This window comes from Fusarium tjaetaba (assembly GCF_013396195.1).
Source record: "Fusarium tjaetaba strain NRRL 66243 chromosome Unknown NRRL66243_c0000084, whole genome shotgun sequence".
NCBI classification, from domain to species: domain Eukaryota; kingdom Fungi; phylum Ascomycota; class Sordariomycetes; order Hypocreales; family Nectriaceae; genus Fusarium; species Fusarium tjaetaba.
The window spans coordinates 198,157-216,186 of NW_023501280.1; the positions used below are offsets into that span (position 1 = coordinate 198,157).

Below are 18,030 nucleotides of genomic sequence, written 5' to 3' on the forward strand. Positions count from 1 at the left end.
CGGGTTCATGAATGAGGCGGTCTGTCTATTATTTGATCAATCCATCGAGAGTAGAGAGAGCTAGGCCATTTCAGGGACGTGTCATGATCTCAAACCGCCAGATGCACCTCTCAGTTTTTCAGGTATAGCTTCTTGACCTCAGGTCCCTTAAGGATTGCGCTGTATCTTATCTCATTGACTATTGCGAGCCTCGTGAGATTATTTATTTCTGATAGCCAAAACACCAACTGATCAGTTTGTTGCACGGTCGACGATTTACTGGTTGATATTGCCTTACTGCGACGCCGGTCGCGTCGTTTATCCGCCCTCGTTTATTTTGGTGGATGAGATTTCACTCATCGCCACTCCAGGGATGAACAAGTCAGTGAGCGTAAGGGCTTTGGCCCTTAGATCGAGCGGCCAATGAGGAGCATGAACAGCAAAGAATGTTCGCAAAGAACAGATTGAACAATGGTAATGTTAATGAGAAGAATAAAGATAGTGAATGAAAACACCAGAACGAGCTGTCAAGCGATCTCTCAGCGGTGAGTGAGTGATTCACAGTGAGTGAGTTGGTGCGGAGACACGACAAACAGAAAGACGCGTTGCGTTAGTTGTCCCCGCAACAAAAACGCGTCGGGAGGAAAATGATCCGTCAGTGCATCGAATTTTCAATTGACGAGTGACGCAAAACAAACAGAAGAGGCCAGACAAAGGAACAACGGCATCGCAAAGACGAAATATAGCGAGTAATCTCATAGAATAACGCGCAGTTTATCGCATACGACATAAACCCACCGCGACAAACTCTATTCTCGGTATCGAAAGCCTCATCTCCTCATCCCCTCACCACGCTCACCAGCATCTACGTATCTCATCTCAGCATACCCCACCAAGACCGAACATGGATAACTATCAGAGAATAGAAAAAGTCGGCGAAGGTCTGAACATCCATGTCATGTCATGTTATGATACATATTTATTGACCCTTCTCAGGTACTTATGGTGTTGTCTACAAAGCCCGCGATCTCAGCCACAATGGCCGCATCGTCGCCCTCAAAAAGATCCGTCTCGAGACCGAAGACGAGGGCGTTCCCAGCACCGCCATCCGCGAGATTTCCGTCCTGAGAGAACTTAACCACCCAAACGTCGTCAGCCTCCTGAATATTGTTCACGCCGACGGCCACAAGCTCTACCTCGTTATGGAATTCCTCGACCTTGATCTTAAAAAGTACATGGACTCGCTCCCCGTCACTGACGGCGGCCGTGGAAAGCCTCTGCCCACTGGAACTGCCACTACCGTGCGAAACTTGGGAATGGATGAGAAGGTGGTGCAGAAGTTTATGCTGGATCTGGTCCAGGGCATCAAATATTGTCATTCGCGTCGCATATTGCATCGCGACTTGAAGCCGCAGAACTTGCTCATTGATAAGGACGGAAATCTCAAACTGGCTGATTTTGGTTTGGCGAGAGCGTTTGGTGTCCCTTTGAGAAGTTATACCCATGAGGTTGTCACGCTGTGGTATCGCGCGCCCGAGGTCTTGCTTGGTGGACGGCAGTATTCTACTGGTGTTGATATGTGGTCTGTCGGTACTATCTTCGCTGAGATGTGCTCCCGAAAGCCCCTTTTCCCTGGTGATTCAGAAATCGACGAGATCTTCAAGATCTTCCGGTGAGTCAACCCGACCTAGGTCCTGGATGACGAGTACTAATCTTGGCAGAACCCTCGGAACACCCGACGAAGACGCCTGGCCTGGTGTCACCACTTACCCAGATTTCAAGCCCTCTTTTCCCAAGTGGCAGCGAGATTTCTCAACTCCGCTTTGCCCGAACCTGGATGAGGCTGGCCTAGAGCTTCTTGACTACATGCTCATCTGCGATCCTGTAACTCGCATTTCTGCCAAGGCAGCCCTGAACCATCCCTACTTTGATGAGATTCTGTGAGTAATTATACCATGTATAACGCGCATATTGCTGACATGTGATCATCGCAGGGGCCGTAACTGATTTACTTCTGCACTGAATCGTGATGTGAAAGATATTATGGGCGGAACATTGTAGAATACGACCAAAGAAATGCATGAAAACGGTATCATTGATGGTATGAGCAACAAGACAGGATGAACTTAATGAGGATTACATGAAGGAGGCAATTGTGGATGATAGATGGCATAAGTACCGGAGGTCAAAATTGTAAACTGTATTTGTCTTTGCTGCATGATTCTTCCCTTGATACCATCCCAACCTAGGCGTGATCAACTAAAACTTGAGGTCTCACGTTTGTTTTGTGAAGAAAAACCGACACGAAGAAGTGTCGTACTGAATATATGTATACTAAGAATTATGGACAAACTTCCAAGGTCACTCCTCAAACCTTTGCCTTGGTGGTAGCACCAATAGCAGCTCCAGAAGCAGGAATCAAGAAGTCACTAGCCTTGACACGTCCGTCAGTTCCACGAGCACCCTTGAGCGTGGATGCATCAGTGCTCTTGAAAGAAGCATCATTCCAGGTGTCTTTGATATCCCACGAGTTTCCAGACGCAGAAACCTTGCTGTTCAAGCTGACCTGATCACCAGTGTTGCTGGCAGCAACGTTCTTGGTGACCTTGGACGAAGAGCTGCGTAGGTTAAAACCATTGTCACCGTTCTTCCAAGCAGTGTTACGGTCGAAGGTCAGAGAGCCGGGGTTTCCGTTATCAATGAAGCCCTTCTTCGCGTTCTGGAAGGCAATGCAGTTCTTGATGATATGGTTCGCGGGAGGGTTGTTGGTGATGCCGAGCTTGAAACCGTTACCGTCACCTTCAAAGGGTGTGAAACCCCAGCGGTTGAAACCGTTACCCCAAGCGTATACTTCGTCGAGCGTGACAGGAGAGCCAAACATGTACAGGTCCAGTCCATCATCGACGTTTTCCCAAAGTCGGGCATTGCGGAGGACGTTGCCTTCACCCGAACCCTCCTTACAAGCAAAACCGTCGGCACTCTCGCCGTTCTTGCGAGGGTCACGGTTACGGTAGGAGTCGAGGTTTATGACTTGGTTGTTGGAGGAAGCGCCTTCGAGCTGGAAGCCAGTCTCATAGTTGTCATGGGTGGAGAGACCTTCGTAGTAGTTGTTGGAGGCATCTCTGGCGTAGATACCATATGGACCGTTGATGATCCTGTGAAATGTGAGTTTAAGAGTGTTCGAGGCTAGAGTTGAACCTACTCGAGATTATAGAATGACCACCACTCGGCATTCTGGATATGGAAAACGCCACGCTCAGCGTTGGGAAGTGATTCGCCAACAGCCTTTGGTGTACTACGTCGTGTTAGCTTCAAGACAATCTCGATTGAAGTTGTTACTTACCCAGGCATATTCTCTCCATCAATGATAACCTTCTCATTCTGATAAGGCTTCACTGTAATGGGACTACCCTTTGCTCCGCTGGTCTTGACCTGAATGTTCTTCGAAGGAGCATAAGTACCCTTCCTCAAGTAAATAAAGTCACCAGCCTTGGCAGCATCAATGGCAGACTGAATCGATCCATATGGTGCAGCAAGAGTACCAGAGCCAGTACCAGTAGGAGATACAAAGATATCCTTAGCGTTGGCACCAGCCAGGAAGGCTAGGACTATTGCGGGGGTAAGCTTAATAACAACCATATTTGCGAGATCCAATGATCAGAATGCTGTGACAATTCCTCATTTTTCGATGGATTTGTCTATTATTTTATGTATAAGAAGTGTACTATACTCAATTTCCTAGATGGGGCGTACGGATTGGTCCACTCCGAAGGGGACGACGAGGTTGAGGATGAGGGGTATTTCCACCAATGAGACGATATTACCCCTTCCAGAATATCGGTGTTTCACTGGTGGACATCATCTCGGAGATGTTTCAAAGGAAGTATTTGGGGGCATCTTGGAAATTGGGGGATCAAATGTTGCCCATTTGCTCCTTGATGAAGTCAGTACACTGATGATTCGGGGCGAAATAGGCCGAAACGGTGTGATCATATGTTCAGGATGTTCCTCTGTCCAATCGCTCGACTCTCTATACTCGTATATTCGTAAAGCTACCTTGACCGACAGTTTACTGAAAGCATAGGGCAATCCTAGTTGATACTCCTCGGAGCAAGCGAGTAGGGGATGTCAACTTGTTATGGGTAGCCCAGCCCCTTATTAGTTTTGGGAGCGTTCGAGCCGCGTTCGTGAAGCCTGCTCGCTACCATTCTCACTTCCATGCTATCCAGTCTCCATACGACGCTTCCGTGGTCCTTCTTTGCATTTTTCTATGTCCGTGATCCTATCGTCTGGTGATTCCTCGAAGCTCACAGCCCGAGCTTATAGTTCCTCATTCAATGGAAAAATCAGGAACGACCAAGGACTTGGAAGTATGACAATAGATAGACTTAAGAGACGCGTCTGGAGACTGAGGAAACTACTAAGGAGAAAGGGCACTCTACTTAGGGATATCACCTATGGCAAATGCAAACAGGAAACTCGAATACAAGGCGCGTATATCATGGTGATGACAAGGCCCTAAGGATATAGGAGACCATATGGCGCCTGTACTTGACGTTACGATTATCGTAGCGTACGTTAGATTCTGGACAGAAGCCTCCGTGTTCAGACGGCAACCAATACTTTGAGGCGTGAGACGTACAGTCTTAGTAAGAATCGACAGGTCCAGACCGTGATTGGCTTCTGCCTCGTGAGCCTGCAGCGTCATCATTACCAAACTTCATCTGTTCTACTAAGCACTTGGGAATAGTGCCAAAACTAAAAAGAAGTATAAGAAGGACAGTTCCAGGACGTCCTTTTCTCGAAAGTTCATCGCGAGTCAAGAGTGGATATACTTCAAGATACAAACAAATTTCAGACGAAATGGGTGAGTTGAGATACCCCTCATCTGATGTCACGTCTGACATGCCCAACCACAGCCAATAACCAAAACCTCAGTTACGGCGTCGGCAAGATTGACGCCGAAGGTGCCTTCACTGCCGAAATCAAGATTGCTCCCCGTGTCGGACTTGAAGACATCTGGCAGGGTCAATATGGCGGCGCTCAAGTAATGGGAAAGCGCCCAGGCATGTACATCAAGTACCTCCCTACGAAGTATCACCCTATCAACGGTGATATGCTGACTGGAGGCTGCTATCTCTTCGACACGCTCGAAAATGCAAAAGGCTACGAGGACTGGACCACAAACGATTTCGAAGTGGGCGAGCCAAAGACGACCTATTGGAAGCAGCCTTTGTTCAAACATGTCGACTCTTTTGTTTGGAACGTCATCGGGGCACACAACTTCACCCCAGTTGAAGAGCATGGCATCGGTCGTTTCCAGCGTTGGACTTACCACCATGTTGGTGTTGAAGCCATCTTGAAGCAGCTGTATCCCGTCCTCAAAGACGGTGCCGAGAGAAGAGGAGCAGGCTCGTTTTGGCTCTTGCACCGACCGGAGGATAAGATGATCGCTGTTCACATGTCGTTCCCTAAGCCTGAAGATGCCGATCACGAGGCCCTGCGCGAAGAGGTCGAGGATATTGCGCGCGAACGATCTGTTGCGGATGTATTTCCTGATGCGCTTGAGGTAGAAGTGCTGCTGGACAGAACGAGCATTTACTATGCTGTTTGGCAGCCTTTGGCGCAGGGAGATGGCGTCAAGGTTACAAGCCCAAACTTTCCGGATATTGCAAAGGCTTCGAATGGGGCAGCTTAAGTGTTTCAAATAGGAAGTTCAAGAAATTGATGAATGCTGTCTACCGATTTCATACCGATGCTCAAAAATGAACCGAACTTTTATGCTTCCTATCTGTAACCTATCCCAACAATGCCTTTTTCACTTTTTCGACCTCCTCCAAAGTTCCACAAACCAATCCAGCTCTATCATCACATCCCTTCAATATAGTATCAAATACTCTCGCACCCGTCTCAGGGTCGATGGCCTGTCCATCTGCGCACTCAACAACAAGCGCTACAGGGAGCAACTCGTAAAGTCTTCGCAGCTTAGCCTTGCTGGCTGAGGTCACTGGTGAGATGTACACGCCGTGACCCTTGACCAAAGCGTGATAGATATCAGGAATAAGACCTCCAGAGTATCGTAGGGTATACTTGTCGGTGATGAAACTTGTCACGAGATTCATGTACTTCTCATTGTCGGCAGCGGCTCGTAGGTTGGCGGGAGCGAAGTAGCGTGTTTTAAAGGGAGGCTCGGCGAGTCGAAGCTCAGGACGAGCGACAACGAACTTTTGGGTGTCGTTGAGGCTGACTTCGAAGCAAACGGGCTTAGTTCCTGGAACTCGAAGGGCGACGATGGCGAGGGTTCGTGGACCGAATACTCCAAGAACAGAAGCAATTTGTTTCTCTGTAGGTTGGCCAACTGCTGTCAACCCATCCCAGACACCAATAATGGTACCCACGGACCAATTGGGCCCAATAATAGAGCTTCCATCAAGAGGATCAAAAGCGACAGTGTATTGCTCAACACTGGTATCAGCCTGCGTTGTCTCTCCTGCGCGCGCTGGCTTCTCGATGGGATCCTCTTCACTACTAGCAGTTTTGATAGCCGATGACTTCGCAATACCGTCACGAATAATGTTCTCGGCCAGAACATCAACATTTAGCTGCTCGTCACCAAAAGCGTTCTCTGTGCCGACGATGGAAACATCATATGATCCTCTCAATCCTTTGCCGATATCTGCGATAGCGCTTAAAAGCTGAGGAATGACCGAGTCGCGCAATGATGCTCTGTTTTCTTGGGGTAGCGCTGACTGGAGGAACGGCGCGAGCTCGAGCTCGGGTGCTTTTGTGGAAGACATTTTTGGAGGATGTGATGTTCAAAACGTCAAGTTCAAAATGTCGATCTCGGATTTGAGGTTGCGTCACTGAAAATTGACGCAATTGAGCTGCTCCTGTCATGGTCGAGCTTAACCAGAAATAGTTTAGAGAGTCGTTATCGACGGCCCGATTAGCGTTGATAGTGGGCGATAAGGACCCTTCTGGATCTTGACATCACATCATGGCCATGGCGTTTAGCCATTCTGCCTTGATCTCAACATCGAATGTCTCAGACAAAGAAAGATGGAAGTAATATATCTACTTGTGTGAGCAGTTACGGTGCATGATACTTCCCGATCGGTAATCAGAGAACCACTTTTGGCTCACCGACTTCGTGATGTCAAGTAAAACTCTTGATTCATGAAGCTCAAAAGACTTCACTGCGCACAAGTTAGATTGAGGTTCTCTCGATTCTACAACATTTTAGCTTGCCATTTTGTCTCCATGGTTCAATCAGCAGATCCTTGGGGAGAAAGCTCGGTATGTGAATCAGCCGAGACCGAATTGCCGGGAAACCCGGCTGCATGGTCTTATCGGGCCGCAAGTTTTCCTATTCAGAACATCGTATCACTATGGCTCCCATATCAATGAAAGTGAAGATTCTCAAGATTGAAACTTCGCTAGATCACCTGATCTACCATGCCTGAGAAGAGCATTGGAATCGGAGCGGGATGATCGATGAGCACATGCGGAACCGGGCCCGCAATACGGCATATGACAGAAGATGAGGTTTCACAAATCGATCGACATTGGACAAATGTTGATCCAATAACTGCTCAATTCCGAAAGGATACCCTGGTTCCACGGAATGTCTCACGGAATCGCATTAGATTACCGATATGTACACGTTTCCTCGATACTCGGCGGCTGCGGAGTTCCATGTCCGTCAACATACCATCTATCCCAATCTGAATCAGAACGGACTCTACAATTTAGATTCGCTGGCAAATGGTCAGATGGAAGGGTCTGCATAGTAGTATATTCATTAAACTCTTACGATGACGCAACAGTCTCGCTGGCAACGACAGGTCCCTTCAGCAGCACGGGGTTTCCATCATAGAAGTTCTTGATATCACCAAAGACAGCAGCGGCAGCCTCGCTAGCGGCAGCCTTCTCAAACACCTCGAGGCTCTCCCACTCAAGAGTAGCCTGGATCTGGAAGGGCGCACCCTCCTGGAAGGTAATGATCTTGTAGTTCTTGAGACCGTAGGAACCCCATTTGCTGCAGCGGCATTAGTAATTGCATCGAAATCTGGTGGCATGTCAGATCTGGGTCCCACTTACGATGCGACGAGAGGCATGTGCTTTGTGAGATAATAATCCAGGTCAAAAGAAGGACCGGAGGGGTAGACGACGAGGACTTGAGCCATTTTGATATACAAAAAAGGGATTTGAGTGAAGTTTTTGATGATAACTGTTTCGGTGAAACGGCCTCGGCAGCTAAAATCGAGGGGTAGCTAGCATTTATATAGGATAACGGTACCGAGCGGGGGTGAGAGGTAGCTCCCCACCTTGCAAATTGGAATTGGGCGAGGCCAACGGGTCAACGGAGCCATACTCGGGGAGTGATGTGATTGATGGAGATCGATTACTCAGCTTGGGAATCTATTTTAAATGGTGTTTTATGACTTCGAGAGGGTCCCGAGGTTGAGCGGTCAGGTCAGCAATTAATTGCCTTGGCTACCTATTTAACCTTGGCTGGCTAATGCAGCCACGACAGGCACAAATGCGTGGCTCGATAAGCTTATCACATTCTGGCTGGTGTGACATCCACTGGCAGGATCTTGACAAAAGGTGGCAATAGAAAGCAAAGACTGCACTATGAGTGGCCTATACATCACGGCGAATGAATATCTTCTCTTCAGCCATACCATATTCGCCCTTGTCTGCAACAATGGGAATGCGATGATATGTTGGTAGGATGTCTTTGATATCATCCCAACCCTCCGGGTCATCCTCCAACCGCTTCAAGGTAAGATATACTTCTTCTTATGGACCTCCTTCTGCCGCTCTGCTGATCAAACAAGTAAGCGCATATGCCTAGACTCTTACCGGTCATCACCGAACTGTTCCTACCAATACCGAGATATCGCCATCAGACACACAACTCTTGTCCGTCCAGATCAAAAACTGGGAAATGAGACCGGCCCTCAGAACCAGATCGTAGACAGAGTTTCTTGAAGAGCCCTCTCAAAACTACCATCCACAATTCAATCCTCGAAACACAAGGTATGCTCTTCCAAGTAGACTCGCGGGCCAGGAGCGTGACGTGATGATGTGTAGAGTTCAATCCCTCCGGTCAGGGTACCCGAAGAAAGCCACAAGTCATACGTGCATCACAGGGGAGAGCCAAGACCACGATGGGCCAACAACAGGCCGGCTGACTGGTTCGGTTTATGGCGCATCCAGATAAGGTCATTTACGAATTCTTCTTTCCTTGCCCTAAGGAAGGACGTGAGGACTGATGTTTGTTAGTAATATGATGTGATCCCAGCTATTGACACAGCTCTGTCTTCAATAAAAGTACAATCATCTTGAGTAGACTGAACCAACGATACCAATCTGCTCGCAACCAGCAATCCGTTCCGCAAGTGTTGCGATTGAGTTGCCAGAGGATGAATTCCACGGGACTGCTTCTCTAAACTGCCAAAGCTTGGGATAGACAAGCGATATGCGTTATAGCTGAGGTCAGTGTAAGAAATGTATGGGCATGTCGAAACGACTAGCATGTGTGCGCGGAAAGAGAACATGATGGTACCTATTCATGCGCACATAGGTCATTCCCCATCCCTGTAACATTATGTGAGCTTTGAGAACGGCACAGGAAATTTCATTGGCTGTACTCGATATGTCGATGGGCTCAATAGTAAATCTTCTTCTATTATTCTCTGTATTCTATCGTAACCTTCTCAAAGTACCTTATTCCATACTTGCACGAGAGAACATGCCTCTGCTGAGACTCGAAGCTTGTTATGACCTGGACGTCATTCAACCCGTTTCTTTCCAGCTCTGGCTTCTTTGCTGGACTATAAAATCTAATTTGTACTACGCTCGAAAGTTTAATAAGATATCTGTGTTCTCTAATCGTTTTCTGCTATTCCACTTCCATTGGAGGGCAACCCAAGCCTCGAAACTGTCTTAGCGAATAATCTTAGGTGCAGGCGCTAATGTTTTCGCTAACAATCAGGTGATGCTTCGCTCAAGTGCCCTGTAGCGGGGCTCTAAATTGTCAAGACCTTCAATCAATACGGCTCCATATCACTACGCCGAATTAATCGCAAGCTACAATTGATTGATTGAATTCACATGCGACGATCGTTACTTTTCCAATCCTACCTGTAAGCCACAAACAGCCCGTTCTGCCTTGTTTGCCCCGCACCTTCTCTTTATCGGATAGATCAACGAGGATCGGGTCATCTTTAGTCTTGATAGCAATCAGCCTAATGGCGGCACAGCCACTTGCAAGACGCCAGTGAGGCATTCAACACCGGATTGCGGTAGCACAACCGCTAACATGATAGTGGGAGGTAACCAGGAAGAGGCCTCCACGTTGCGATCCCCCGCCTGTCAGATTTAGTTTAATAGGGCTGAACACGTCCAAGACTTTGCGCGCATCAGCATCAGCATCAGCATCAGCTTCCAAACATCGCTTAATTGAAGCTTAAACAGTCTACTCACTACCTTACCTAGATGTCGCAGCAACCTCCTTACTGGCAGGGTTCCCAGGGCGGCGCGCCCCCTCAGCCGGGCTATCCGGGACAGCAGCAACCTGGCCAGGGTTACTACCAGCCACCTCCAGGCCAGCAACCGCCTTATGGCTACCAGCAGCAAGGCCCACCTGGAGGACAGCCAAATCAGCCATATCCTCCTGCAGGTCAACAATACCCTCCTCCGGGTCAGCAAGGTCAATACCAGCAGCATTCACAAGGTTATTCACAACAGCCTCCTTACGGACAGCAACCCCCAGGACAGCAAGCTCCTTATGGGCAACAGCCTCCTCCGGCTCCTTATGGACAGGGACAGTATCCGCCCCAGCAATACGGCGGCCCTCAGCAAGGCCAGCCTCCATACCCTGGCCAACAACAGCAGCAGCAGCAACCACCTTACCCCAGCCAGCAGTGGCACCAGCAGCCTGGACAGCAGCAATATGGCGGACCCCCAGTCAACGTCCCTCCAACTCCAGCATCGCCAGGTTATGACCCAGCCCAGAAAGCATGGGTTAAGCCTGTAGACACCACAGCAGACGTGGAGGCTCTTCGAAAGGCCATGAAGGGAATGGGCTGTGATGAAAAGGCCCTCATTCGTGTTCTCGTCAGCCCCAAATACGCGGATCCATGGACAATGGCTCAGCTGGTCCGCGACTACAATAGCCGCTTCATGCGCGATCTCGCAAAGGACATCGAAAGTGAGACCCGTGGCGACTTCGAGACATGTCTTCTCGCTCTGATCCGCGGACCATTGGAGAATGACGTGCAAAATCTGTCAAAGGCTCTCAACCGCGCTGGCACCGATGAAGATGCCTTGAACGATGTTCTTCTCTGTCGCTCCAACGCTGATATTCGCGCCATTACCGCAGAATACAAGCGCTTCCGAGGCAAGGAACTTCTGGTTGATATCAAGGAAGACGTTGATGACACCCTCTACCGACTCTACAGCATGGTCCTTGCCGCCAGGCGAGCGGAGGATAACGCTCCGGTGATTCCTCACGAGATTGACCAGAAGATTACAGAACTTCAGAGGGCCACTGAGGGTACAATCGGTGCCAATGCTGTCTCTGTAGCGCAGATATTCACCAGCAGCAACGACGCCCAAGTTCGGGCCATGAGCGACGCATATCAACACAAATATCACCGTAGTCTCGAGAGTGTCATTGAGAAGGAGTTCCGCGGTGACATGGAAGACGTGCTACTGCGGATTCTCTATCATGCACAGGATCGAGCTCGTGCTGATGCAGGCAGGCTTAGTATGCCACTGAACAAGTCGATGCGCAAGGATCGTCTCTTCATCAACAGACTCGTCAGCCTATACTGGGACCAGGGGCGCTTGTATCAGACAAAGCAGGCGTACAAGCCAGTGACTGGTGCTACGTTGAGTGGGAATATCAAGTCGGTTCTAAGCGGTGATTACAAGGATTTTGCTCTGGCATTGATCGGTGAGAAATAGGTATCATGAAGCCATGTTGTGTACTCTACCAAAGGGTGTTTACTTTGAAAATTCAAATTACAAGGCTCGATCTAGTTAACTTATTGTTATGCATGTTTACATGGGGATCTTGACAGCTTCAGTTTTTGATTGTGATAGCAATACATGAATGTAATAAAAGCCTGCCTGCGGTCGAGAAGTGCAATGCTCATAACCCTTCATCCCACTATGGAGCACGAGATGGAAGAGATATATTCATGTCAATATTGCATATGCGTGCCCATCTTCAAGAATGTCAGTATTCATTATTAGTAGCTTGTAACAAGTCACAATGTTCGGTCCGTTGGCGAGTCTCACCTGATTTCTATCGTCTTTTGTCCGCATTACTCTTTGATGTCGCTGGCCACCTGGTGAGACCTGACATGACACATAATGGTGGTCTACCAAGTTGGTAGCATGATGCATCGACGGTTGCACTTTCGGGACAGATACGCGGCCTTAAAGCGCCACAACAGACTGGTAGCAAATAAGAGATGAGAATGCTCGAGACATGTGCTGACGAGAGATTACTTGCACTTTCAATCGCATGAGAGCCTGCTTTCCGTCGTATTGAGAAATCAGGCTGGCGGTTAAGACTTTGGTACTTAGTCCCCGCCTCCCATGTCCTCCTTCATTCTCTATGCTCTCCTTTTTCTGTTGTGCTTCAGTTTCTACTATCATCTCAAGTTCAAATACCACTCAGGTACACCGAAAATGCACAATCCGTACTCACAAGTTTGCGCTATCCCTCAGTGCAACAGGCCACGCAAACACTTCAGCACTAAGATCTCCCCTTGGTGCCAATACCGTACGTGCTTGGGTCTCTGATCTTGCACCTATCAACTTTACTAAGAAAGGGCCTTGTTTGGAACTTTAGATGTCTGCCCTACGTGCACAGGCCGTTCGAAGCGAGCAGCTTATCGAGCTTGCTTTGTTTGCAATCCTCCACCACGCGACGATGACTGCTGCATTGTGATATAGCGTCAATATGATACGGGAGAAATTAGAAGCACTCCTCGGGGGGTAAGAAGATACCGAACCTTGATGTAAGGTATCAGGAAAAACTTAGCAAAGAGTCCCCTAAGCTTAGGCTAAATTTACCTAAAGACTTTTAACATTAGGGTTAAGGTCTTGAGTTTTCTTTCCTCCTCTAGGCACTATAGTATTTTGCAGGTTCATGTTTCACATGGCGACATGGCGCTAGAAACAGCTCTTCACTTTGTAGACATTATGTTATTATTAGCATGTGTTGGTCGGTCATTGTAACTTCGTATCAAGTGCATAAGCTGGTGATACTGCGTCTGCATACTCACCGGTCCAGCGTACATGGTCTTGGCATGTATGTTGAGGCTGCCGTATTAATGCAATGCGATAATGATTGAATGCTTTACGGTGTCACCTCCACTCTTAGTCTTCCGTAATTTCTTGTACATGCATAAGCCAAAGTGAGACATGAGACTACCTAAGGTGATATAAGAGGGGGAGTGTCCACTGTCCTGCTTCTCCATCGGATTCTGCATCTTCCTCTCCAGTACGAATAGCAGCCCACAATGTCAAATGGGCAGCAGAGATCTGCTGCCGCTCGGAAAGCAAACTTTACCGATTTATACAACCAGAAAGACCCGCGAGGCTATCTTACAATCTTGGCGCCTCTACAATACACAATTCCGCAGCAAGTACTGCCTTTGTTCCAGCGACTCCACCAACTATCTTGTGGAGGGAGGACCACTTCCGCAATCTTAGACGTGTGCTGCTCATACGGTATCAATGGAGCCCTGCTCCGACACCATGTCGACATGGAAACTTGGACAGCTCATTACATGGACTCAAAGCTCGATTCTAAGCATCAGGTTCTGGCTGACAAAGAGTTCTTTGCGAGTCGAGAACGATCTGCCAAACCCATGGTCTTAGGGCTTGACAAGGCAGGCCATGCTGTTCGCTATGCCTTGGATGTCGGCTTGATCGACGCTGGTTGGGCAGAGGATCTAGAGGCCAATGATCCCTCTCCGGGGCTACGTGAGGCACTGCAGAGTGTGAGTCTTATAATTTGTACGGGAGGCGTCAGCTACTTAAGCTCTCGAACCTTCGCTCGCATCATTGCTGCAGTCGGTAGGTCAAGCAACGTATGGGTGGCTAGCACTGTTATTCGGACGTCTTCCTACGAGGAAATAGCAACTCAATTGAGAAAGCTCGGCCTTGTGACTGAGAAGCTTCCAGGCGTCGTGCTGCGTCAACGCCGCTTCGCTTCTCCCCAGGAGCAGAGTGATGCTGTTGCGCATGTAGCTGCGCGTGGACTGGATCCGACTGGCTTTGAGGAAATGGGTTATGTTTGTGCCGATGTCTTCATATCCCGATCTTTTGAGGACATTTCAAGACCACCTATAGCAGAGCTGGTTGCAGACCTAGGCGAGCTCTAGTTCATGTAATCTGGTTGCGGTATGAGGACACGGAAGAGCTTGACTTTTATTTGTTACAGTCTGATCCTCTATTTCTTAGAACCTCCTACTATAAAAAGCAGCGATCTTTCTCAATATTTATTTGCTTAGAAACCTGCTCCTGATATCTTATTCTTTCACTTCGCAGTACCCGTTATCAGATTTTGAAGTCATGATTCTTCGAACGCATCAAGGACTCCCCTCACGTACTTCATCATCTCATCCTGATAAACCTGCTCTTTGATGATGAGAGGGTTCCTAGTGTCAGCAGACCTTTCCAGATAAGCCTTTTCATCCAAAACAGGCCGCCCATTTCTAATAAAGTGGACTCCCAGGCGGTGTAAGGACAGACTGTTTGTGATGAGGACAGAGTTCGCCCTTGTATCGCTGGCGTCTTGGGACTGCGTTTGGAATTGCTGCCAAGATGCATACCAAGTCTGCAGTGCCAAGTCCAGAGCCGAAGTATCGACGTGTAGTATTGACGTTTGGGCTTCGAGCAAAAGTGAGTTAACTGCGAGGATCAAGAGGTTCATCCCAAAAGCTGTCAGATTCGTCTCAGCTGGAGCATGGCCTACCATGAGGCCCTTAACGGAGGACAAGAAACAGCTAGAAGGGTCTTGAGCTGGTAGTGCAGCCCATAGGGAAGCAGAGCAAGCTGTCCAACTAGCATCATCGCATGGAAAGGATGCCCTCGTATCTGTCGGTGATAGAATGGGTTTACTGCCATAAAGTATTGATTGGTAGCAGTCGACAGCATAAACACCCCAAAGCACTCGTTTGTTTGACTCTTTCTGTATCCACGATGTCCAAAAGTGTGCATTGCGTGTAGCCTTGGTACATTCTCCGTGAACCTTGAGAAGACCTTCATGTCGTATTGCTGCGACGAGGAGCGGATGTATGAGTCGTGACGCAGCTCTTTCGGCACTTCCTCCGCTCGCCATGGCGGTGAACTGCAGCAGTACTAAAGCTTGTAGATCCTGAAAGCTTGGCGAGCTTCCGTTCGAACGAAGACATAACTTGGCCAGCTGTGATGGAAGAGAGCCATAGAGGAGCTTTGCTTCAGCTGTAGATGTAGGAGATTTGTCTAAACCGGCGCCAATGAAGCAAATCGCCCGAATCAGAACAGAAGGTGATGAAGCTAGGCAGAATGTTGGAATATGTAGTAGAGGAAGCGAAGGATGAAAGTGCGAGAAGAAGAGCCTCGCTAGCGTCTCTAGGCGATGTACAGGGATGGTCTCTGGGCTGTCAATCTCAAGACGGAAGTCGGCTGGGAGTCGAAAATTATCTGGGCAGATGAACCCGTCATTTACTCTCGTACCGGCCCAAAAAGCATGGCTGTCAGTCACGGTGTTCTCGCCAATGGGCGATGCTATATCGCTAGGACTCCACGTCCAACTGCTCGTGTCAATCATGCTCTCGATATCAACAAGTTGTGATAGAAAGTCAATTTCGCCAAAGGATGATGTGTCAAAGAATGAGAAGTCGACATTCTCCTCGAGCGGTGGCAGCGGTTCATTCTGCTGTGCTCTCTCTTGGGGTGACAGGTTTGAACTGACGATGCTAGGCGTCGTTTTCCTTGTTCGCTTCTTCCGTCCAGCTTTCACGCAAGGTGAGTTCTTCTGCTGGCATCGCGAGCAAGGAAAGCCCTTCTTGTCGAGGTCGCATCGGACCTTGGACGTGGCGCAACTGACGCAGCTTCTGTTCATGTTTGTTGAGTGAAATGCGTGAGTTCTTGGTATCGGGACTTCGGGAGATGGAAGTAATAAGTAGAATTCCCGATCAGAAAGTCCCGCAGGTTTTAGTGCGTGCTGATGAAGCCCGAGGATGCTTACAGTGCATGTTTGTCAGATTTTAGAGGCATTTGGGTAGCCAGTTGTCGCCTGTTATTGGTCAGGTCCCCAAGAGCATCGGGATTATCTTGGGAAATCCCGATGGCTGAAAGTCCCGAAATCCCGGAATCGCATCTTCTAGCCAGGACAGGATTTATCGCTGCTGGAAGCTTTGATATATAAACTGACTCAATCATCTAATTTGACTCACAGCTTACTCCTCATATCATTCCTCCATCATTTCTCACTCTCACTAATCACACTAAACTCCTCAAAACCGACGCCATTCATCCTTTAGCCAAGATGTCAGATACTGCCTCCAACGAAAAGCCCAAGCAACTCTACCAGACATGGTTAGATAGATTCTGCTTCGTTACTCGACGAGAAGACCCAACAACCCATTCTACTTGGCAAAAGCACGCAATAGTCGCCATAACCACTCTATCTGCATTCACAGCACCATTTGCCTCCTGCATTCTCTTCCCATCTTTCACAACTCTTGTCGACTACTTTCACACCACCGAAACAAAAGTCGCACTTACTACAACTGTCTTTCTTCTTGGCTTGGCCATTGCTCCGTTGTGGTGGAGTACCCTGAGCCAGCAGTATGGCCGTCGACCGGTCCTAGTCTCAAGCTTCCTTATCTCGACAGTCGCAGTGATTGTCTGCGCGGTCTCCAACTCGCTACCTCTCATCATCGTCTTTCGACTTATCGAAGCAATGGGCTGCTCTTCTGCTCAAAGTGTTGGTGCCGGTGTCATAAGCGACATCTACATCTCGACCGAACGTGGATCAGCTTTGGGCTGGTTTTACTTGGGAACACTTATTGGACCCCTGGTTGCACCCATCATTGGTGGCGCTTTGCAAGTCTGGCTTGGGTGGCGCGCAAACTTGTACTTCATGGCCATTTTCACCTTCATCGCAGCCATGCTCACTCTGTTGGTTCTGCCTGAGACACTTGTCAAATCGTCTACTGAGCAGCCTAAACCGTGGTACCAAGTCCTCAAACGCGATGCGCTCGCCCCGCTCCCTAAACTGAAGTTTTTGATCGTCCCTTCCATTGCTCTTACTATTGCCTATGTGAGCATATGCTTTGCAAGCCTCTACTGCTTCAACACGACACTTCCGTACGCTTACGCCGCTGCACCTTACAACTTCTCAGCCATCGAAATTGGTCTTTGCTATATCAGCAATTGTCTCGGATACGCCATCGGAAGTGTCGTCGGAGGGAAATTGAGTGATGCCAAGTTGCGTCAGTACCAGACGACTCATGATGGTGCCATCCACCCCATCGAGAGGATCAAGACAGTTTGGTACGGCGTTGGCTTTATCCCGGTTGGATTGATCATTTACGGATGGTTGATTGAGAAAAAGGTATTTTGGATTGCTCCTCTTGTTGGAGCTTTCTTGTTCGGCCTTGGTCTCATGCTTGTTACGTCAACTGTTATGCCTTTCCTTGTTGATATCAAGCCCGGGGTCGGTGCTTCAGTCGTCGCTGATCTCAACTTGGTTCGTAACCTTCTTGCTGCGATTGGCACTGTAGTGTCTCCGATTGCTACCGCAAGTATTGGCTTTGGTTGGTGGATGTCCATCTTGGCTTTGATCTGCTCTCTGGCAGTTGGCTGCATTGTCATCGTCGTGTGGAGAGAAGGAGCAGAGCAGGACCCTAATGATGGGACGGTCGTGTGAGTTTTAGACAAGAGATAAAGTAAAAAGGGGAAGTGGAGGTTCGTTGCTATTTTAGAGTTCCGTTTACTTTACTCATAGAAGAGCAGCTCATGGAGCACTAT

The 18,030-nt window shown here is 48.6% G+C and overlaps 9 protein-coding genes across 9 annotated transcripts; 5 read left to right on the forward strand and 4 right to left on the reverse strand.

Moving 5' to 3' along the window:
• Positions 1-883: 883 nt before the first annotated feature.
• On the forward strand, positions 884-1,986 carry FTJAE_4342 (CMGC CDK CDC2 kinase; the record flags this gene model as incomplete). Its single annotated transcript, XM_037350737.1, has 4 exons — positions 884-920; positions 976-1,651; positions 1,701-1,919; positions 1,974-1,986. 4 exons carry the CDS (start codon positions 884-886, stop codon positions 1,984-1,986), a joined length of 945 nt encoding a protein of 314 aa, XP_037208589.1.
• A 361-nt stretch (positions 1,987-2,347) lies between these two features.
• FTJAE_4343 (pectate lyase) lies at positions 2,348-3,618 on the reverse strand (the record flags this gene model as incomplete). Its single annotated transcript, XM_037350738.1, has 3 exons — positions 2,348-3,134; positions 3,182-3,274; positions 3,323-3,618. 3 exons carry the CDS (start codon positions 3,616-3,618, stop codon positions 2,348-2,350), a joined length of 1,176 nt encoding a protein of 391 aa, XP_037208590.1.
• Positions 3,619-4,842: 1,224 nt separating this feature from the next.
• On the forward strand, positions 4,843-5,677 carry FTJAE_4344 (uncharacterized protein; the record flags this gene model as incomplete). The annotated part of the gene is made up of 2 exons (XM_037350739.1): positions 4,843-4,846; positions 4,899-5,677. The coding sequence occupies 2 exons, from the start codon at positions 4,843-4,845 to the stop codon at positions 5,675-5,677; spliced, it is 783 nt and encodes a 260-aa protein (XP_037208591.1).
• A 100-nt stretch (positions 5,678-5,777) lies between these two features.
• On the reverse strand, positions 5,778-6,776 carry FTJAE_4345 (sedoheptulose-1 7-bisphosphatase; the record flags this gene model as incomplete). Its single annotated transcript, XM_037350740.1, has 1 exon — positions 5,778-6,776. One exon carries the CDS (start codon positions 6,774-6,776, stop codon positions 5,778-5,780), a length of 999 nt encoding a protein of 332 aa, XP_037208592.1.
• A 1,012-nt stretch (positions 6,777-7,788) lies between these two features.
• FTJAE_4346 (uncharacterized protein) lies at positions 7,789-8,165 on the reverse strand (the record flags this gene model as incomplete). Its single annotated transcript, XM_037350741.1, has 2 exons — positions 7,789-8,017; positions 8,080-8,165. The coding sequence occupies 2 exons, from the start codon at positions 8,163-8,165 to the stop codon at positions 7,789-7,791; spliced, it is 315 nt and encodes a 104-aa protein (XP_037208593.1).
• Positions 8,166-10,485: 2,320 nt separating this feature from the next.
• On the forward strand, positions 10,486-11,958 carry FTJAE_4347 (ANX-14 annexin XIV; the record flags this gene model as incomplete). Its single annotated transcript, XM_037350742.1, has 1 exon — positions 10,486-11,958. One exon carries the CDS (start codon positions 10,486-10,488, stop codon positions 11,956-11,958), a length of 1,473 nt encoding a protein of 490 aa, XP_037208594.1.
• A 1,568-nt stretch (positions 11,959-13,526) lies between these two features.
• FTJAE_4348 (methyltransferase type 12) lies at positions 13,527-14,393 on the forward strand (the record flags this gene model as incomplete). Its single annotated transcript, XM_037350743.1, has 1 exon — positions 13,527-14,393. One exon carries the CDS (start codon positions 13,527-13,529, stop codon positions 14,391-14,393), a length of 867 nt encoding a protein of 288 aa, XP_037208595.1.
• Positions 14,394-14,581: 188 nt separating this feature from the next.
• FTJAE_4349 (uncharacterized protein) lies at positions 14,582-16,117 on the reverse strand (the record flags this gene model as incomplete). Its single annotated transcript, XM_037350744.1, has 1 exon — positions 14,582-16,117. The coding sequence occupies one exon, from the start codon at positions 16,115-16,117 to the stop codon at positions 14,582-14,584; it is 1,536 nt and encodes a 511-aa protein (XP_037208596.1).
• A 426-nt stretch (positions 16,118-16,543) lies between these two features.
• FTJAE_4350 (dityrosine transporter) lies at positions 16,544-17,929 on the forward strand (the record flags this gene model as incomplete). Its single annotated transcript, XM_037350746.1, has 1 exon — positions 16,544-17,929. One exon carries the CDS (start codon positions 16,544-16,546, stop codon positions 17,927-17,929), a length of 1,386 nt encoding a protein of 461 aa, XP_037208597.1.
• Positions 17,930-18,030: the final 101 nt, after the last annotated feature.